The following is an 18,000-nucleotide window of genomic DNA, read 5'->3' on the forward strand; positions in this document are numbered from 1 at the left end:
ATTAAAAAGTGACCGAAAAGAATTTATTTTTATTCAATTTTAATAATTTATTAAGAAAAAAGGTTTATTATGACACAAATCTTTGTACATTAGGAACTTTTTGAATAGCGCTTCCAGAATTTCTTGACATCATCGTGTCCTTGTTTAGTGACGACCATTGTTCTCGTTCGTTCACTTTCCCAAACCAAAACACCCAATTGTTGGGCATGTTCCTTTAATACTGCAAAGTCCGCCTGAAATATAAATTAAATGACAGATGTAGTAAATATAAACACTTCATATTTGAATATACTAGAATGGATTGAGAAATTATATATCAGTTGTGGTATACAAAGTTAGAGATGGGTATACTACTGTCTTGAAAAAATAATCCACAAAACGATTTTAAAAATTAAAAGGTCGCGTGAAAGCAAAATTGCTAGATTCAAGTGAAATACCTCATACATATGAAGATGATGTGGATATTATATATATATATATAGATTGAAGATGTTCTTAGATATATTTGGTTCTATTAGGCAAACTACAATGGAATTTGGTTTAAAATAAATTCAAGCAAAACCAAATATGGGGTATGGCGAACCTGCATATTTATAAAATAATTTAAATATTTGAGAATCATCTTCACGAATGACAGCAAAGAAAGTGCTGTTAATTATAATAGATCTGCTGCTAATTTCTAGTAAATAAATGCAACTTTCCTTAAAACTAACGTTATTTTTTTAAACTATCTCGAAAGGAGAGACTTTATAAATGCGTACAACATATACTTCTAACTGGAACTTTCACCAGATACTTTTGATTTAAAACACAAGAGTTCAGCTTGTATCATGTGAAGCTACGCTAATTTTGAACAAGATGACACAGAGGACTTTCTGCTTTCTACATATTTTTAGTTCAAACTAAAAAAAATCTAGTCTAAGAGTATCTTCATGTTTACGTGTTTTTAAATTTTAACTCGCTTTTTCGCAATAGTTTCGGGCAACCTACAGTAAAAACAATTTATGAGAACTTTTGAATTAAAAAGAATAACGAAAATAATTGTGCAAAAGTTTTAACTTGTACTGGTACATCTGATAAAATTATTTTATCAATAATTTTCAATCTGTGGATAATGTAAAAGCAAAATTGAAACTTAATTAAATGCATTATTATTATTATATATTCAGAAATTAATGTCGTTTTTTTGTATTGGTCCATTTAGATGATTAATCACGCTCTGCCTGTCGTGTCAACACGCGTCTTGTTATTTTTCGGTTCATCATCATTTGGGGCATCCATTTTATTAAAAACCACTGATTCGCGCTGACAGAATTTATACCGATCGAATATTTCTTACGAAATTGCATGCTAATTGAGTTTTTTTAATAAATATCTGTGACTACTGCAACCAAAAACATTTGTGATGTATTGGTGGACGTATTACATCTTTGTAAGTGCCAGAGATGGTTTATCACAATTCGGATGGGAGATTTCGGTATTAAAAACAGTTCTGGAAGTGAAAGACCTGCAAAATTCTATAAAGATGTTTTGACCACAGAAATTTAAAATAATCTGACCCAAACCATTCATCAGCTGGCAGAGAAGCTCGGATTCTCCATTCCCGAATCCACCATTCTTGATCATATGAAAAATATCGGAAAGAATTGGAGGTAAGACGTATGGTTACCACTAGCTGAGCGACGAGAACAAAGCAGTACATGTGCACACCTCGAACTGGCATATAAATATTTAATGTCAATACCTCCAACAAGTGTAGAGGCTGAACGTGCTTTTTCAGCAGCAGGCTGCTTAAGAACCAAAATCAGATCCAGGCTAAACGATGAAACGCTTGATGCTTTGATGTTACTTCGTGCATTTTCTCATATAAATATATAAAGCTGTTTCACTTTTTTATTTTTATTATATTATTTTCTATTTTAAACCCAAGTCTAAAATTATACGTACTTTACACATTGTACGTTATAAAAAACAGATGTAAAAATATATTGCATTATTTATTTTAAATTATTTTTATCGATAAAATAATATAACTAATATTAAATAAATATGGAAATTATCCCGGGACTGGTCCCGGGATCGACTAATTGCAATACTGAAATCTCAGGATAAAAATTTTGGCCCGGGATTGGAATCTCTACTCCCGATATTGCCTTGTCTGATTATCAACTTTTCTGGTCCATTTGGATGGAATTTTTTTTAAATGTAAGTAACTTGAAATAAAAACTGTTGGATTATTTTTATTCCAAAACCGGGATTTTTATAAAGGTATAAAAAAGTTGAAGGAGAGGTGGCTTAATGTTTTATCTAACAAGGGCAATTATTTTTTTGGATAATTTAGCAAGAATAAAAATAAACAGCATTTTATTATAATAACCTAATGTTACGTATGTTTAAAAAAATATTTACAAAGAATCTTAACAGTTAGAACAAGGTTAATGTGAGTCAAATTAAATTTATTATATTAAATATTTATGGCTTTGTCAAGTGGAATATTTTTTAGGTGTTATTTGGCAATCTCAGTGAGTGTACATTAAAGACACTATGATCTATATTCAAGGGAAAAATAAAGTCGTAATATTTTTTTTTATTTTGTAAAACATTCATTTCATACACGGCAGCAAAATAAACTTTAGTTTTTGCAGGTAGATACTACGGGACCCACCGTTAAACATCAGAGGGCAAAAAATATAGATTCTACCTGTCTTGTGGATTACCACTAGGGAACTTAACGAGCAGGCACTACTTGACCTGTCATATAAGTGTTAATTATCAAAGTTTTACTGTACTAGTTTTAATGATGACAAAGTTGATTTATCACTTTTGTTACATATAAATTTTAATAAAACATTCTGAGGCTGGGGAGTTTTGCAGATTTGAAAAAAGATGCATTGTTTTTGGAGCTTTTAAACTACTATCAATTTTGAAAAAAATATTTTTTTTCATAACCCTAATGAGTGTATTTAAATTAATTAATTTTTCAATGATTTCAATCTTGGTTCAGAGCATTTTTTTTATATTTTTTAAATTGTGAAAATTGCGTTTGAATTGGCGCGCAAATGTTAACGTAAACAAGCCTATAATTCGCTAATCCAATTCAAAAGTAACATAAGTGCTTACCTGAGAAAGGAATTGATTATAGACAACACCTTCAGTGTAACCAAACCGATTTCTTTCATTCTCCCATAGTTTAATTTGATCTACTACTGTTGGCGGTACAGGCGATGGCGTTTGAGCATAATTTTCAGAAGCTAACATCTAGTTGATAAAGAACAAATGTTTAATTTATATAAAAATAATTAAACATAACATTATTTACCTGCGGATGAGAGTGTTGTTCTAAATAATTTATAATTTGTTGCGCTGTTATACCTCCTTTCAATGCTTGTCTTACAGATTCTCGAGTTAGTACACCAACCACCAGATTGGGAAACCTTTTAATAAATTATAAATTAGTCAGATTTTGGCAAAGACATATTTTTTTGAAATAATGTTAAATACCTATATAAAAGCTCAGTGAAAAGTCCAAGTAGCGCAACTTGTAAGTTACTATCAGTATATGCGTATACTCTATAATTTGTTTCTACTACAATATACCCTGCGGGTGTAGACGGAGTTGTCATCAGACTCGGTTGTGTGCCATTTGTACAAGCTATGTTTAGAGCAAGTCTTGTCGGATAAAATCTACCAGCTTTTCGCTATGTTAAAAATATTTTTAATCACCATTTCTATACCAATATATAAATTCATAGTTATACAATTACCTTTCTTTGATAAACTAAGCCAAATTCTCGTAAATGCTGAAGAAATACTAACATATTGCCACTTAAACCATCCGTACTATAATCCTGTAAATTATAATTTTGTATGTTAAGGTATAAGTAGTTTGAAATGTTTTTTCATTAACAACATTACTTACTTTACCAAGTGTACTAAAACTAAGTTGAAATAAAAACGCTAAACATTGTGCGGGATCGAGTCCTCGTTGATTTGCAGTTTGTAAATAGTGCAACAAGAACAACCACACTTGTTTGCCGGTTCCTAAAAGTAAAAATTGAAAACCAGCACGCGTTATAACAGTCGATCCGTCCGTTGTGTCTCTACAATAAAATAATGATGATAACGCATCACATAGAGTAATTATAACTAACTTAAATCTACCTTGCCATTAGTCCAGCTAATAGTAAAATTCTGACGGCATCTGCGCTTATTCCTTCAGTCTGCTGACTTCCTACCATATAATGCAGTACACATTCCCATCTTTCAAGAGCATAAGCATCAAGAAAAGCAGCATCACGGGGATGAGAATTCTTTTCAAAACTGGTTGACATCGACCACGGCCTTCCACTTTAAAATATAATGTAAATTAATGATACTATTACTTTAAATTCAAATATATTTGTAATACTAACCCTCCGAGAAGCGCCACTTTAAGGTTTTTTTTAAAAGAATGAGATAGAGTCCATCCTAGAAGGCCTCCGGGAATCGGTGCTTCTTGCCATACAGATATCTCGCTGAGCGCCGCGCATACTTCAGTGTGTTCTCTAGGTTTACGAAATAAATTAATTAGAGACCGATCAAACATTCGACTGCAAGATTGGAAAGGAGAAAACTAGTAGCTCGCGCTAGTTGACGGCCGGATATCAGCTATATCTCGAGGTTGGTCAGTTTCCTGGATTAGCTCAGGGGTCGACTGATTGGGGAGTCAACTTTCTTGGTTCATCTTCTGTCTGGTTGTATTTACAAATTTTAATGTTTGCAAATGCCCAAATCGGAATCCGGAATGGAATGCATGTCCCGGGCTGGCGATAAAACTTTTATTTAGAAATCCAAAGGAGACAGCGTCCCAAACAATAGCACTAATAGGAAATTGCAGGCTAATAGAATTTCTTAATGGTAATAATAACTTTTTGGGTTCGGTTCTTATGAAATCCATTTTCAACAAGTATTTACATTTCTGAGAATGAAACATTAATACATCTGATGTGTGTGAAAGTGTTTTAAGATTATCTAGGTTCTATTCGTAGCTGATTTCAATCTGAGAATAAGACATCTAGACATGCAGTGGCGTAACTACTATGCCGTGGGAGCAGACAGCACGTGCGGGCCCTTGAGATAAGGTTCCAAGAGGATCGCCAAATATCTACGAGGTGTGATCAAGAAATACGGCGAATGAATTTTTATAGCAGCAACTGCTGATGCTACATACATTTAAAGTAATAAGTCCGATAGCCTGATCCGTTGAGATAGTCAGTGTCAAGTTTGAACAAGTTGTGACTTGTCAGCCGACTTCCAGAGCCGGAAGAGTAAGGTCGTGTTTACCGTGTCTGTCGTGCATCATAGATTTTGAATAAAGCGTTAATGTTAAGTTTGGTTTTAAGTTGCAAAAAAGTGCCAAAGAAGCTCATAAAATGTTAAAATCAGTGTATGGCGATAATGTGGTGTGGTGTAATGTGGTTTTCGGAGTGATACATTTTCACTGTAGAATTGAAGAAAACGACAAAACAATCGATCATAAGATACAGGTTCGGATTCAAGATACTATACAAAGTTCAAACAATGCAACTGTCGACAAGTACAGATCCACAACCACTACTAGCTGATTCTGCTTTCGCTCAAAATGATTTGGAAAATTATATTGGTCGAATTATCTTTGATGATGATAAAAGATAAATTTTAAGTTTGTCATCATATAGACCTAAAGGACTATTTCCCAAAGATATCAGACAACAAAATAGAAGTTTTAATGAAATATATTATCAATCCAAATCGAAGTACGGTTCAGTTTTCTAAAAGTAATAGTTTATGGCATTTTGGTGTAAGACAATGGCAAAATTTGTTTAGACATTAAACGACACAGTTCTTCCTAAAACCACATTGAGGCATGTGCGGTATACGAAACACGGAAGATTTTTTTTACGATTTATCTAAGCTTTCCGTGGCCACCAAATTCTACTTGCAAATTACGACTCCATCATGAAACAAACAATAGATATGTCACCTGATTCGATAAAATATTTAAATCCAAAAAGAAATACATAATACATTGCTTAGGAAATAATTTACAATTATATGTAAAGGCGAGGAAGAAGGCATTTAAAACTTGTAAGATTATTAATTTCATTTTTGTAACAAAAAATAATAAGAGGACTTTGGTAACTTTTGCATGCAGGCAAAATTTTTCTAGTTACGCCACTGTTGATATATATATAGTCAAAACTTGCTATGTATTATAATTTTATTGTCCTGCTATAACTAGCTCATGAAAAATGGCGCTTAAATTACAGGATGGCCTAATACATACATACATATATTAAGATTATTATATATTTTTAACTTTTTTAGGAATGATAAGCCGAAACAGAAATTCAATATTCTGTTTGATTTTAGCACACAATAAGAATGGCAGTTTTGATCAGTCTATAAACGTTGAGAATTATTGTGACTCACTTGGAATATGTTTGTGATCCCCAAGAAGCGACGACTGCTTGTGGAACGGGTTGTTCGACAAATAATAATCGAATTACATAATGTCTGGCTAGTTCTGGTAAATCACTGGAATTATAATTAGAAAAATGAAAGAATCCACTAGATATTTAAGATTTATTAATATATTATACGAATGGCGAATTCAATAAATACACAAGTAAATAAATATGCAAACCGATAAACCGCTAAGCAAATAGTTGGGTAACTATATAAAGAATCGAGCATCTGAGGGGTTCTCGATTTCAAGTAGTCGTGCAAATCTTTACATTGAAGATTCGTTGGCTGGTTGAAGGCTGACGACTTGGAACTTTTTGGGTTTTCTCCCATTTTTTAAGCATTTAAAAATAAAATGTACAACTTGAAATGTCAGACGTGCATCACGCCGGGTTGACAAGCGCGTCGAGTGTTGCCGCGTGTAATAAATAATAAACGAAATCGCACGACGCTGACGCCAATTTATTCAATCGTATATATGATTAAATATTAGCTGTTTAATAAAATAGTTACATTTTTATATAAAAAATGTAATTATTGTTAATGATTTAGAGCAGTCGACCTCAGAAAATTTTAATGTGAGCCGTAAAACAAATTTACACAAAGCGAATCGTGAGCAAATAATAATAATATTAATTTAATTTTTATTATGATAAATAAATTATTATATTTGATTAATATACAAATACGTAAATCCCCTAAAATTAAATATATTTATGCAAGGTCGTTTTTGTTACTGTTAAGACCTGCAGCGTATGACGGTCCGCGCAATTCATAAACAGTCACTGAGTGATAAGCGCTGAAGTTTTTCGCTTGTTACGTATTACGTCAAAATAAAGTGAGGTTTTGACGTTAAGTTTACGTAATTATTTTACGGTTCGATTGATTTCGTCGTTTCGCGCCGCTTTTCACGGTCTTATTTCATTTTTCCAGCGATGCGGAGGCTCGTGGTCGCATTCGGTAATCCGCTGATGGATGCGACGGTCCGACTCGAAGATGATACGCTGCTGAAAGAGTTGGGCTTAGAGAGCGACATGGAAGCGGAAGTGTCGGCTGAAACGCTCGACGCTCTTGTTAAGCGCTCCAAAGTCGGGTGAGTGTTTACGTGAGTGAAAAGATTTAGGATCACTTGTCACATGTTGAAACGTTCTTGTAAGTTATGACCTTCAACAGCTGATTAGTCGGCTATACTATTTGTCAGAATCGATAGAAAAAACAAAAGACAGATATTTTTTTAATTTTGGCCTGGATTCAATTCAACTTTAAATTTAATATTTTATATTTAAATGCAATTGTGATTTTTTTTATTCAAAGCTGGCATTTTTTAAAATATTGTTTTTGCAGTGAGAAATTTTTAAATTATTATTTTAGATTTTTAAATGTTATCAACAATCACCCCAAGGGTGTCAAAGGACTGAAATACATGTTTCATATTCTTGTAAGAAAATACGTATTTTTGATTTTTCACAAGTTTAAATTTTACTAATTTATTATGTTATTGTATAAGTTTTTATTTCAGTTATAATACCTTTATTTAAACATGCAATATTTAATCACATAGGTCAAAACTATACACTCGTATTATATTTGTCTTCCAAATACTAGTGCTCTCCACAACGCGACCCGCGGCTATCTAAATTGTAAAACATTTTTGTACTGCCTTTGCAGCCCATTTCCAATTATTCTCAGTGTAGAATGGTGCCGCCAAACTATCTTATATTTCTCTTAAATTATCTATGCAGTATGTTTTGGAACCATGTATCTTTTATTAATTTTAATATATACTTTATTGATTCTGTCAAATGAATTTTGACAAATGTGTAAAGTTGTGTCATCAAGAACTTCTTTTGATATTTTAATTGTTCTGAAGCTTCGTCTAAAATATGAATATAATAGTCTTCATTAACGCTATATTCAAATTCATTTTTGATAAATAGCTATTTTTAACACTAGAACTACCAAAAAAATTATATACCTACTTCTACCAACACCAGTCATAATGACCGATCTGCAAATAAAATACCTTGTTCAGAATATATAAATTTATTACCTAATTTTCCATTATAAATAGCCTTACATAGCATGTTATTACTTGCCACAATTTATTATTAATTACTTGCTAAAATTTTTACACATATACATATCTACTCCAAATTTATTATTTTAAAATAAAATGGTTTCAAGTAAACGTTTTTTGTGCTTATAATTTTTTACAAATTTGTTCTTTAAACAAAATACAATACTTTTTTGTCCAGTTAACTTTTATGAATTATGAGAATGCAATCATTTGATTTATAAAGTAACGTTGAATATCCTTTTTTTATTTCAAAAACTTGGGCAAACCCCTCTTGTTTCCGTGTATAGTAACAGCCAATGTAGTTTTTTTTTCTTAGTAATTTGTATGCTAGCGGTAGGCTTGTGAAAAAATTACAATGCTTCCTCTCATAGTAAATGGTTCCACAAGCTTTTTTCAAACAATTTCACTGAAAGGTATTGATACCTGTCGTATTTAATCATTTCCAAATTATAGAGATCCATTTATATTATATTTGTTTTTGACATCTGACATGAGCCAAAATTTGATAGCAAATTATCAGGTTTATTCAGCATATATTTTGTGAATTTACGTCTAACTTTAGAAGTAATTAGTTGTTCATCAACTAACATTTGCGCTTGGCTTATAGCAATTTTGACTATTTTCTACAAATCTATCCCACACTGTTGATATCAATGTAAATTTATTTGTTTGTATTCGTTGACTTCTATCATTTTATTTACTAAAACAAATAAATCGTAAGATATCCGTAAACTTATTTCTACTCATGGTCGATGAAAAAAAATTTGGTCCCCATTTCTTACTCCATAAATATTAAAGTTTTAAGTTTTTTGTTTCGTACGACATGCATACAATATTGCAATGAAAGCTTTAATTTATATCCTCATTAAAGTCCATTATTTCCTTAAAATTTGAAAAAAGTTATTTTATGTTCTATAAAACAATCATCGTTTATCAATGAAAATGTGTTATTTTCTACACCTTTTATGTATTTGTCTTTGAAAATCCTGTCGTACCCTGTATGTCTTTGAAAATATTTTGAAGCAGTGATCTGCCAGAAGTAGAGCCTTCTTGTAATTTTTCCCAGATATTTTTATTTGTAGAAATTGCAGTTTGATGATATTGAATTCAATTTTCATCTTTAGAATCTGATGACAATCACATATTTTACTGCGTAAATTAAAAATATTTTCATATTCACTGTCACTTTCTGAGAACGCGGAAGCTTTTTAGCTTTCAGAAAAATCCCCATCACTAGTGAATGATACATTTGTGCCGTGAAGTAATTCACCTTCACTATCATAAAGTTCATCGTTTTAATTGTCAGAGCACTTTTCAGGTATGTTGATTATATTTTCTGATATCTTCACGATTTTCTTTTTTTTCCATTTTGAAAACCATTTTTATAATAATTATATAAATAATAAATTTCGAATTTAATTTTTTTTATTTATAATTAATTGAAAATTTACAATGAAATCTGATAATCACATCAATCAATGGCAAACATGTGTATATGCAGATGACAATTAGCAACTAAATATTTTACAGTCCGTCCAAGATATGAACGTTCATCGTCACAGTATTGGTGCGAAAATATAATTGGGTGACCATGTGAAATTACAAGTGCAATTAATTTTTACTTTTTTAATTTAATTTGTTGAGGAAAGTGTAAAATATCACTTTCTTATTTATTTTGTTTATTTATATACATATTTAACTCAAAAACATGATAGCAGTTATGGAATCACTCTCCAGGTTGAATATCTGTTTAATATAATATTTTTTAAAATACCAATAGAATATTACAGGAATTGTTTTATTGATTATAAAATTACACAACATGACAATAATTTATAGTAAAAATATAACACATTATAATTTTAATTCAATTTTCAACATATGGTCACCCTACCCTTAAAACAGCCCTGATTTAGTATTATTAACGTTCTCTTATTGGTGTAAACAAATTCGCAGAAAACTGCACCCTTATTTCCAACACAACGATGATGAGCGATAACATCTTGGATGGACTATACATATTTTTTAGTGATACACCATACCAGTCATTTTGACTGGTGCCGGTATAAGTAGCCCTTATAAAAAATATTTTTATTTCTAATAAAACTGAAAAAATAAAATTTATTATAATTCATAACATAATTGAGAAAACAAATTATATTTATAGTACAAATAAAAGTAAAACCAGTAATTTTGACTGGTCCGGTAGTTCTAGTGTTAAATATTTTTTTTATACAGTGAACGGACGGAAGATTGTTCACGTGGATTATTACTCACACAAAATTATTACTCACACAAAATTGGTCACAAATCGATTGCTCACAATGCGATTACCCATACAAATATTGCTCACACGAAACATGACTCACACGGTTTAACCCTTTCACCGCAGATGGCTTCTATAGAAGTCATGAAGAAAATCGCCAGTACTCATTGGACACCTAAATGTGCCATAAGCCTTTGAGCCTAATAATATGGTTAATAAGTATAATTGAAGACTGAAAATTACTTAAATTTATTGAACCATAATATTTTTAAAAATATGGCATGAATAAGTGCCCCCCACATGTTAACAAATTTCAGCCGCTGTGAAAGGGTTAAGGATAAGTGAGTTTTTTGAGAAAAGTTATTTAATTTCATTACAGGTTCATTGTGTACAAATTATTGAACCATTAGTGAGGGGCTGACAAATTATGCATATTTTAAATACATAAAAAAATATGTATTTAATATTTTGTATCAATATGCTGAAAATATCTTGTATCAATATATTTATGTTTACAAATACTTTTGGCATACAATTGAATATGTATTATTTTCATTTTGCTGTATACATATTTATTTTTAGAATATATGTGTATTATTATGAAATTAATAATATGCTTAAAAAATAGTGTATAAATATTTATTAATTTCTATTTCAATCAATTGAAGTTTTTTTTCCACTTTGGGTCTTGTTAGTTTTACTTTTTGCTTTAGTTATTATTATTTGGGATAGTTTGAATTTTATATCTCTATAGAAACTATATTTTATAGATTAATTTAATATGTATTTTATTTTAAATTAATCTTATATATCTTTACAACTTTTTTCTTTGCGATGTCTTTTATTTTTAAATTTGGTAAAATTATTTATTGCAAATAGAACAATATGTGCCTAAGAAATATAGCGGAATTATGGCGAAAGTTAAAAAAACATATTTCCTATATAATAATTAAATATATGTATCACCGTTCGTTGATATATTTTGCTTAACAAATTGGCAGCTTTCATAATTAAAATTATCCATATGCTTTCGATTTTTGTTGTAAACCAGGATAAAATTATTTGAATTAATTGAATATTTTACACTTTGTGTCCTGTTAATATTGAAATGAAATAACTTCGGAGCGATTGATTTGTGACCAATTTTCGTACATAGGAGGGGGATAAGTTTTAAGTCGTAAGAAGAAAAATGAAAAAGTAGGCTGCGTCAGGGTTAGGGGGGAAACGCAGAAGCGCCGCGGTCGCGGAAGCGCATGCGCGGGCGAAGGAAAGAGAGAGGCCGAAAGAGCGCGGTGCGGCTTAGTTGGCGGGTGGGGGTGTACGCTCGGGCGTTCTCCGTGTCCGCTAATCCGTGTTGCGTCGTCGGCCGCGCCCGACGTGCGCTCGCCCATGCGGTGCCGCGCGCCGAGATGAGCCCCGCGCTCTCGCCGCCGCCGCCCCCTCCGCCCCCGCCTCCTCTGCCGCCATGCGCTCGCTAGCGCCGGCCGCGCTGCCGCTGCTGTCGCTGCTGGCCGCCGCGGCCGCCTGCTCCAGCTCCATCTCGAAGCGGCCGGCGAGGCCCGCGGCGCCGCAGCCGTCCGTCTCGCCGACGCCGCCGCCCCGCACCAACGTCACCTTCCCCACGTACCGCTGCCCGCACCCCTACAACGAGTACTACTGCCTCAACGACGCCAAGTGCTTCACGGTGCTGATCCAAGACGCGCCGCTCTACAACTGCGAGTGCAAGGACGGCTTCGTGGGCCAGCGGTGCGAGTACAAGGACCTCGACGGCTCCTACCTGCTCTCCAAGGGCCGCGTCATGCTGGAGAAGGCCTCCATCGCCACCGGAGCCGCCGTCGCGCTGCTCCTCTTCTGTTTCCTGTGTCTAGGCGCGTGGGCGCTCGGCGGCGCCCGGGCCAAGCGGCCTTCTCGGTCGCCCCTCTCGATCGGCGCCGCCGCGGCTCCGGCGCCTCCGCCCCCGCCTAACCTGGCGTAGCCTCACCGAGCGCCTTCGGTTCCAGATCCTGGCGCCCCGGAGGCGCCGCCTCCAACAGTCTCCGCCTGCTGGCTCTGCTGGGCGAAGACGCCCTCCTCTTCGGCGGAGTCGCCTCCTCGTCGTCCCCGCTGCGCCCCGGGTGAGAGCTCTAGAGACGCTTCCGCGCAGGACCCCGTGTACATATAGACAGACCGGTCCGACGTTAAAGTTCCTATGTTATAGACTATAACGAAGTATTAAACGTACGTATTTATTTAGGCGTATCGTGCGAACGTTGTGTAAAAATATTCAATAGCTTTATATATACGATTGTTATTTTCGTAAACGTAAGAAATTATATTGTAGTCGTTGTATAAATAATATAATAATATATAAACGTATTGTAAGTTGTACTGTGACGAGTGTTGTCAGTCGAACCGCAGAACGTTGTTAACGGTGAACCGATATATGATATATACATATATACGCATTTGTCGTTTACTTTTTTTTATTATTTAAATAAAACATAATCGCTTACAACAGTTTCTTGAATTTGAATCGCACTACAACCTATCTCTCACGATGCTGCTTTACTGTTTTACTCTTTTCAATAGCCGACGTTTTGTCGGCCTAACAAACTTGTGCTTATGGCTCTTTTTTCTGTCTTAGGTCTTACGAACTTAGACGAGGTTAATTTATCACAAATGTTTCAGGAAAATCTGATTGAAACTACGGTAGTTATCAGGCACACAAAATTCTTACTTACTCTTATCAAAAAATACATGCAACAACTGTAAACGATTCAAATATTTTAAAATGTATACATTTTAAACATACAAATTAATATTGCTTCACTTTTTTATTAATGAAATTTAAAATGGTTTTTGTAAACAAAAACAGTTTATAAAAATGTATACATTTCAAGTATAAATAATAATAAAGTCATACCTTTTTCAAAATCCAATTTTAAATAATTAATCAACAATATTTCTTGTATACAATTCAAATATTAAAATGCATACATTTTAAATTTAAAAAAAGTTAAAACTATAAGTTGTATACTTTTCAAATATTAAAAAATAATTTAAAGTCTATTTTTTGTCAGAATTTCTAATAATTAAAAAGCAACTCATTTTTAGAATCTAATTTATTATATTGATTGTCGTTCAACTTGTGTCGTTATAATACACGGCTCGTTTTCGTTTGAGATTATTTTTAAATTTCCATCTTCACCATTTGAGAACCGCCGCAATAGTCTAATTGGAAACGTCGAGTCGCCGCTAGGCCGGCCCACGTCAGCGTAGCAAGCAGCAAGCTCTGACTTGATTTTCAGGGCGTGATGTAACGATGTAGCAGTAAAGCAAAATTACGAGCGAAACCTCTCGACTTCAAAAAATCTCTTTTCGGACTCTAAGGTCTTATGTACCGGTGTTCCTCGATATTGCGTCTCTAGTAGCGATCGATTTTCTTTATATACCGTACAACAAAAACATCATTCGGAATCGTTGTCTTAAGACTTCAGGAGATCGAGGGTCTTCCGGGCGGACGCTGTGTCTGTCTGATCGTAGGCTCTCATCGCACCCTTCTGGCGAACGTCGGAGCCGCTGGTCACTACTCGCTAGAAAAGCTCAAGAATTGCGAGCGATCTCAAAACGCTCTCAATTCTGCCGTTTTGATCCACGTTGAAGCCTTCTTCTTATCGAATCGCTACCCCGTGTGTCAGTATGTCGCGGAAGAACTCCAAAAGATCGAAGGAAAGCCTCTTTCTTACAATCTGGGATCTCCTTATGTAATTCGAGACTATCCATCGGAGTCTCTGTACATGGCAGAAAACGCTGACATTGTATTCGGCAACGAATGGACTTACGATGAGTTAGCCAAAGTTTCCGGCGCTACTGGTGGAGAAGATTGCGCTAGAAAGCTGTTCTATGAGTGGTTCGAGAGAGATCGCGGAAAGACCGGAGAAAAGTATGAGATTGGACGGGGAGAAGACAGGATGGGAGCTTATGGGAAGATTGTCGCTGTGACCAAAGGCAGCGATCCAGTTCTAGTCTTTTGGGGAAGCAGGGAGATCAACGAGCGCAGATTTGAAGTGCAGCAGATCGACGCCGAGCTAGTCGTCGATACCACAGGTAATAAATAAACAATTATAGAATATAAAAGGTGAATATCGCTTAGCAAACATTTCGGTGCCAGGGAGCGAACTATCGACCTTCACCGCCATAACCTGGTTTTAACTTCTCAAACGATTTATGCTTTAATATTGACCCTAATAATACACTAAAATAGCTAATCTGTTTTGCTTCACTCGCGTTGTAATTAATTTAAAGTAGAATCTCGAAGACAGCGTTATCACAATACACTAAATTACTATTAAGCGATGAATAATGATTGAATTAATTACTATAATAAAAATGCAAAGCCGAATAGCGCATGTGAAACAATATGTATTTTTTATTTATTATTATATTTTGGCATAACTGTAATATTTATATATGCTAAAAATATGCACCTATTTATAGACAAAATGTTGATGTCGTATATTGAACCCTACCCCCCTTACCTTCATAAATCTTAGCTTTTTATTCTTGGCACACTCATTATACTCATAGTTATTGTAACACATAAATATATAAAAAATGATTCTGGGTATCAGAGTTATTTATAAAAATAAATGTCTGCTATTTTATTTGAAGCTACGGTTTATAAGGCTGCGCAGCAAAAACTTTTTTTTCAACTACAGTAAGTCCCCGACTGACGCCATTGATTCGATATTTTTCAACAGACGTGTTCGTTCTAAAGGAAAAATGAACATTACATATTTATATAATATTGTAATTATCAGTTCGTTAAAAGTATATGTATAGTGTAATTAAAATATGTTTACATGGTTGTTTGCTTTGTAGTTCTTTTCTTTTCTTCAAGAAATAATTTATAACATACAATGGAACCTTTTTGTCTGCCTTTATCTAACGTGATGGTTGGAACTGTTTCTATTTGTTGAGTTGTGTGCTTTTAGCTGTTATTGAAATTGTTCTGCCAACTACTTTTCCAGTTTGTTTGCCTTGGCAAGGCAACATAAAATGATTTCGCCGGTCTTATACGGCTCGCGGGCCGGACGTTCCCCACTAATTATCCCTCGCTTCGAATTCTGTCAATCTGTTTTCGATCTTGTCTATTTTATTTATTTATTGTGAATATTCCGTTGCAACATGCGTTTCAATGGGTCACACAATCAACAACTACAGGATGGTCCAATTCAAGTTTCATATGTTGGCAGCGCTGTAAAGCAGACAGTTGTCAATAATCACGCGTGTTCAAAGTGTCAAATGTTAGTTTGCAACAACTCATTTACGAAATGGATCGCTTAACCACCGCTCAACGCGTTCAAATTGTTATACAGAAATAACAATAACGTTAATTAATGGGGTAAGGACTGTAAGACCAAATTTAAATCAGTGACGCTTATTTTATTTTTTATAACATATTATTACAGCTTACAATCAATAAATGTAACTATGCACAATAAAGCTCATTTTTATTTTATTTATTCTTTCGTGAGATTAGAAAATTTCCGATTTCCCAGTCAGAGTCGAGACTTACTGTTTTGTATTTTTAGGTTGAAAAAAAATGTTTAAATTAATAATATGTATATTCATTTAATAAACCGTGCAGCGAGCTATTTTCACAATTTTATTTCATTAGCGATTTAAAAATAGTATTAAAATAAAATACAATGGTTACTCAACTTACGAGCTTAATTCACTCTTTGGATAATAGCTCAAAAGCTTATCTGTTTACATATGTAGTTTTTTTTATATATAATATATGATTTAAATACAAGTTTTCTTTAATTTACAATAATGCTCATACAAACTGGTGGCACATGTAATTTATTTTGTTGCTCTTCAATTGTAGTATTTTTCAGAGCTCGAAATGAAGTTTTGTAGTGTTATTTAAAACATTCATAATTTGTTGTAAAAAACGGCAGTACCATAACAGGCATTAACACAAAGCAAAAACGTATAACATTACTCAGTACACAGACAAATAATCAAAGTATAGCAATTAGAGATATATTTTATATTGATTAATAGGTTTGAATAGTTAAATTCAGTTTTACTACGGAGATTTAAAATAAGCCCGACACTCGACTGATACGCCACAGTAAAGTAACATTTTTTTTTAATTTTATCGAAATGATATTGCGTTTTGATTTATTCCTAATATTATTATAAGTATGTTTTTATTTGATTTTAAATACATTTTCGATATTTTACTTAGGAGCTGGTGACGCATTTTTGGCGGGTTTCGTCCACGCTTTGCTGGATAATCGCCAAATCGAGCACTGCGTCAAATTTGGCAACAAATTGGCAGCTTTCTCCATCAGCTATGAAGGAACCGAACCACCCGAAGGAAGCATTTTACCCAAACTTCAAGACGTTATTTAAGAGTTGATCCAAACGATGATCGAATGAACAGTATTTAAGTGATCGAACAGTTTTATTATTAGCACATAGTGTTTATATGCATTTTTGTAGCGCTTACTGTTAAATAAAAAATATTTTTATATTTATCTTTACTCGTTTGATTCGTTCCGAAGCGTCGTTGAGAGGATTATAATAGTATTTGATGCGTGATAAATATCAACAAGGAGGCTGGCAGATATTAAAAAGTTTTTGTCATGATAATAATGTCCATTGAGCATGGCTCATACGTAAAATTACATTGATCCACGACAATGGTGTTGTGAATTGGTTTGTAAGGGATTTGAATATTACAAAAGGACCCAGGACCAAATGTATGCTTTTCTCTGTCGCGACACATTAGACATGCATGGAGTTCTATACTTGAATGAAAAAAAAAGGTTTTTTACATATATTTGTTTAATACGCAATACCTAAAAAAATAATACGGAATGAAATGCAAAATTTATTATATTATAAATTTATAAAAAAATCCAAATAATAGGTACATTTTTTTCTTGATACAAATTGATTAAATTTTCCTGAAATAAAATAATAAATTATTTTTTAATTTGACACGTCTTACCTGATGCATTTATTTTATAATAAAAAATTAAGTACATTTATTAAATAATAATATTAATTCTTAAAATATTAATATACAAAGTTTTATTTATATTATATGATATAATATATACATTTTAGAAAAATGTTTAAAACAATAATCCAACATCGAGTCTATCGTACGTTGTCA

At 33.4% G+C, this 18,000-nt stretch overlaps 3 protein-coding genes and 1 long non-coding RNA gene across 5 annotated transcripts in view; 3 read left to right on the forward strand and 1 right to left on the reverse strand.

Moving 5' to 3' along the window:
- LOC148232052 (uncharacterized) overlaps positions 1–18,000 on the forward strand; it is a 136,397-nt gene that overhangs the window by 19,532 nt on the left and 98,865 nt on the right. The gene's annotated exons all lie outside the window — the stretch shown is intronic.
- mrn (general transcription factor IIH subunit 4 marionette) lies at positions 23–6,897 on the reverse strand. Its single transcript, XM_088191808.1, has 10 exons — positions 6,665–6,897; positions 6,451–6,555; positions 4,413–4,544; positions 4,162–4,347; positions 3,920–4,100; positions 3,765–3,848; positions 3,502–3,698; positions 3,320–3,434; positions 3,121–3,258; positions 23–233 (listed from the first exon to the last, which is right to left on the reverse strand). The coding sequence occupies exons 1-10, from the start codon at positions 6,814–6,816 to the stop codon at positions 90–92; spliced, it is 1,434 nt and encodes a 477-aa protein (XP_088047934.1). The 5' UTR covers positions 6,817–6,897; the 3' UTR covers positions 23–89.
- On the forward strand, positions 7,216–17,356 carry Adk3 (Adenosine kinase 3). 2 transcript variants are annotated; one of them, XM_088192749.1, is made up of 5 exons: positions 7,216–7,321; positions 7,417–7,576; positions 12,827–12,940; positions 14,296–14,912; positions 17,065–17,356. In XM_088192749.1, exons 2-5 carry the CDS (start codon positions 7,419–7,421, stop codon positions 17,229–17,231), a joined length of 1,056 nt encoding a protein of 351 aa, XP_088048875.1. In that variant the 5' UTR covers positions 7,216–7,321; positions 7,417–7,418; the 3' UTR covers positions 17,232–17,356. The 2 variants fall into 2 exon arrangements, with proteins under 2 accessions (XP_088048875.1, XP_088048876.1); XM_088192750.1 differs by having other exon boundaries at positions 7,219–7,345.
- Positions 12,173–17,356, forward strand: LOC148232058 (protein spitz-like). Its single transcript, XM_088192755.1, has 3 exons — positions 12,173–12,940; positions 14,303–14,912; positions 17,065–17,356. The coding sequence occupies exon 1, from the start codon at positions 12,292–12,294 to the stop codon at positions 12,799–12,801; it is 510 nt and encodes a 169-aa protein (XP_088048881.1). The 5' UTR covers positions 12,173–12,291; the 3' UTR covers positions 12,802–12,940; positions 14,303–14,912; positions 17,065–17,356.

The sequence above is a fragment of the Plectrocnemia conspersa genome, unplaced genomic scaffold (genome assembly GCF_051122295.1).
Source record: "Plectrocnemia conspersa isolate PC_06_02 unplaced genomic scaffold, ASM5112229v1 ptg000009l, whole genome shotgun sequence".
Taxonomy (NCBI): domain Eukaryota; kingdom Metazoa; phylum Arthropoda; class Insecta; order Trichoptera; family Polycentropodidae; genus Plectrocnemia; species Plectrocnemia conspersa.

What these genes read in the sequence shown, in the direction of transcription:
- mrn (XM_088191808.1), bottom strand. Translation starts at nt 6,816, where the DNA reads ATGGGAGAAAACCCAAAAAGTTCCAAGTCGTCAGCCTTCAACCAGCCA. An exon ending in ATTTGCTTAGCGGTTTATCG is followed by an intron (nt 6,556 to 6,664) that starts GTTTGCATATTT and finishes TTATAATTCCAG; the next exon opens with TGATTTACCAGAACTAGCCA. An exon ending in AACAACACTCTCATCCGCAG is followed by an intron (nt 3,259 to 3,319) that starts GTAAATAATGTT and finishes TTTATCAACTAG; the next exon opens with ATGTTAGCTTCTGAAAATTA.
- Adk3 (XM_088192749.1), top strand. Translation starts at nt 7,419, where the DNA reads ATGCGGAGGCTCGTGGTCGCATTCGGTAATCCGCTGATGGATGCGACG. An exon ending in GTTAAGCGCTCCAAAGTCGG is followed by an intron (nt 7,577 to 12,826) that starts GTGAGTGTTTAC and finishes CTTCGGTTCCAG; the next exon opens with ATCCTGGCGCCCCGGAGGCG. An exon ending in GCTAGTCGTCGATACCACAG is followed by an intron (nt 14,913 to 17,064) that starts GTAATAAATAAA and finishes TATTTTACTTAG; the next exon opens with GAGCTGGTGACGCATTTTTG.
- LOC148232058 (XM_088192755.1), top strand. Translation starts at nt 12,292, where the DNA reads ATGCGCTCGCTAGCGCCGGCCGCGCTGCCGCTGCTGTCGCTGCTGGCC.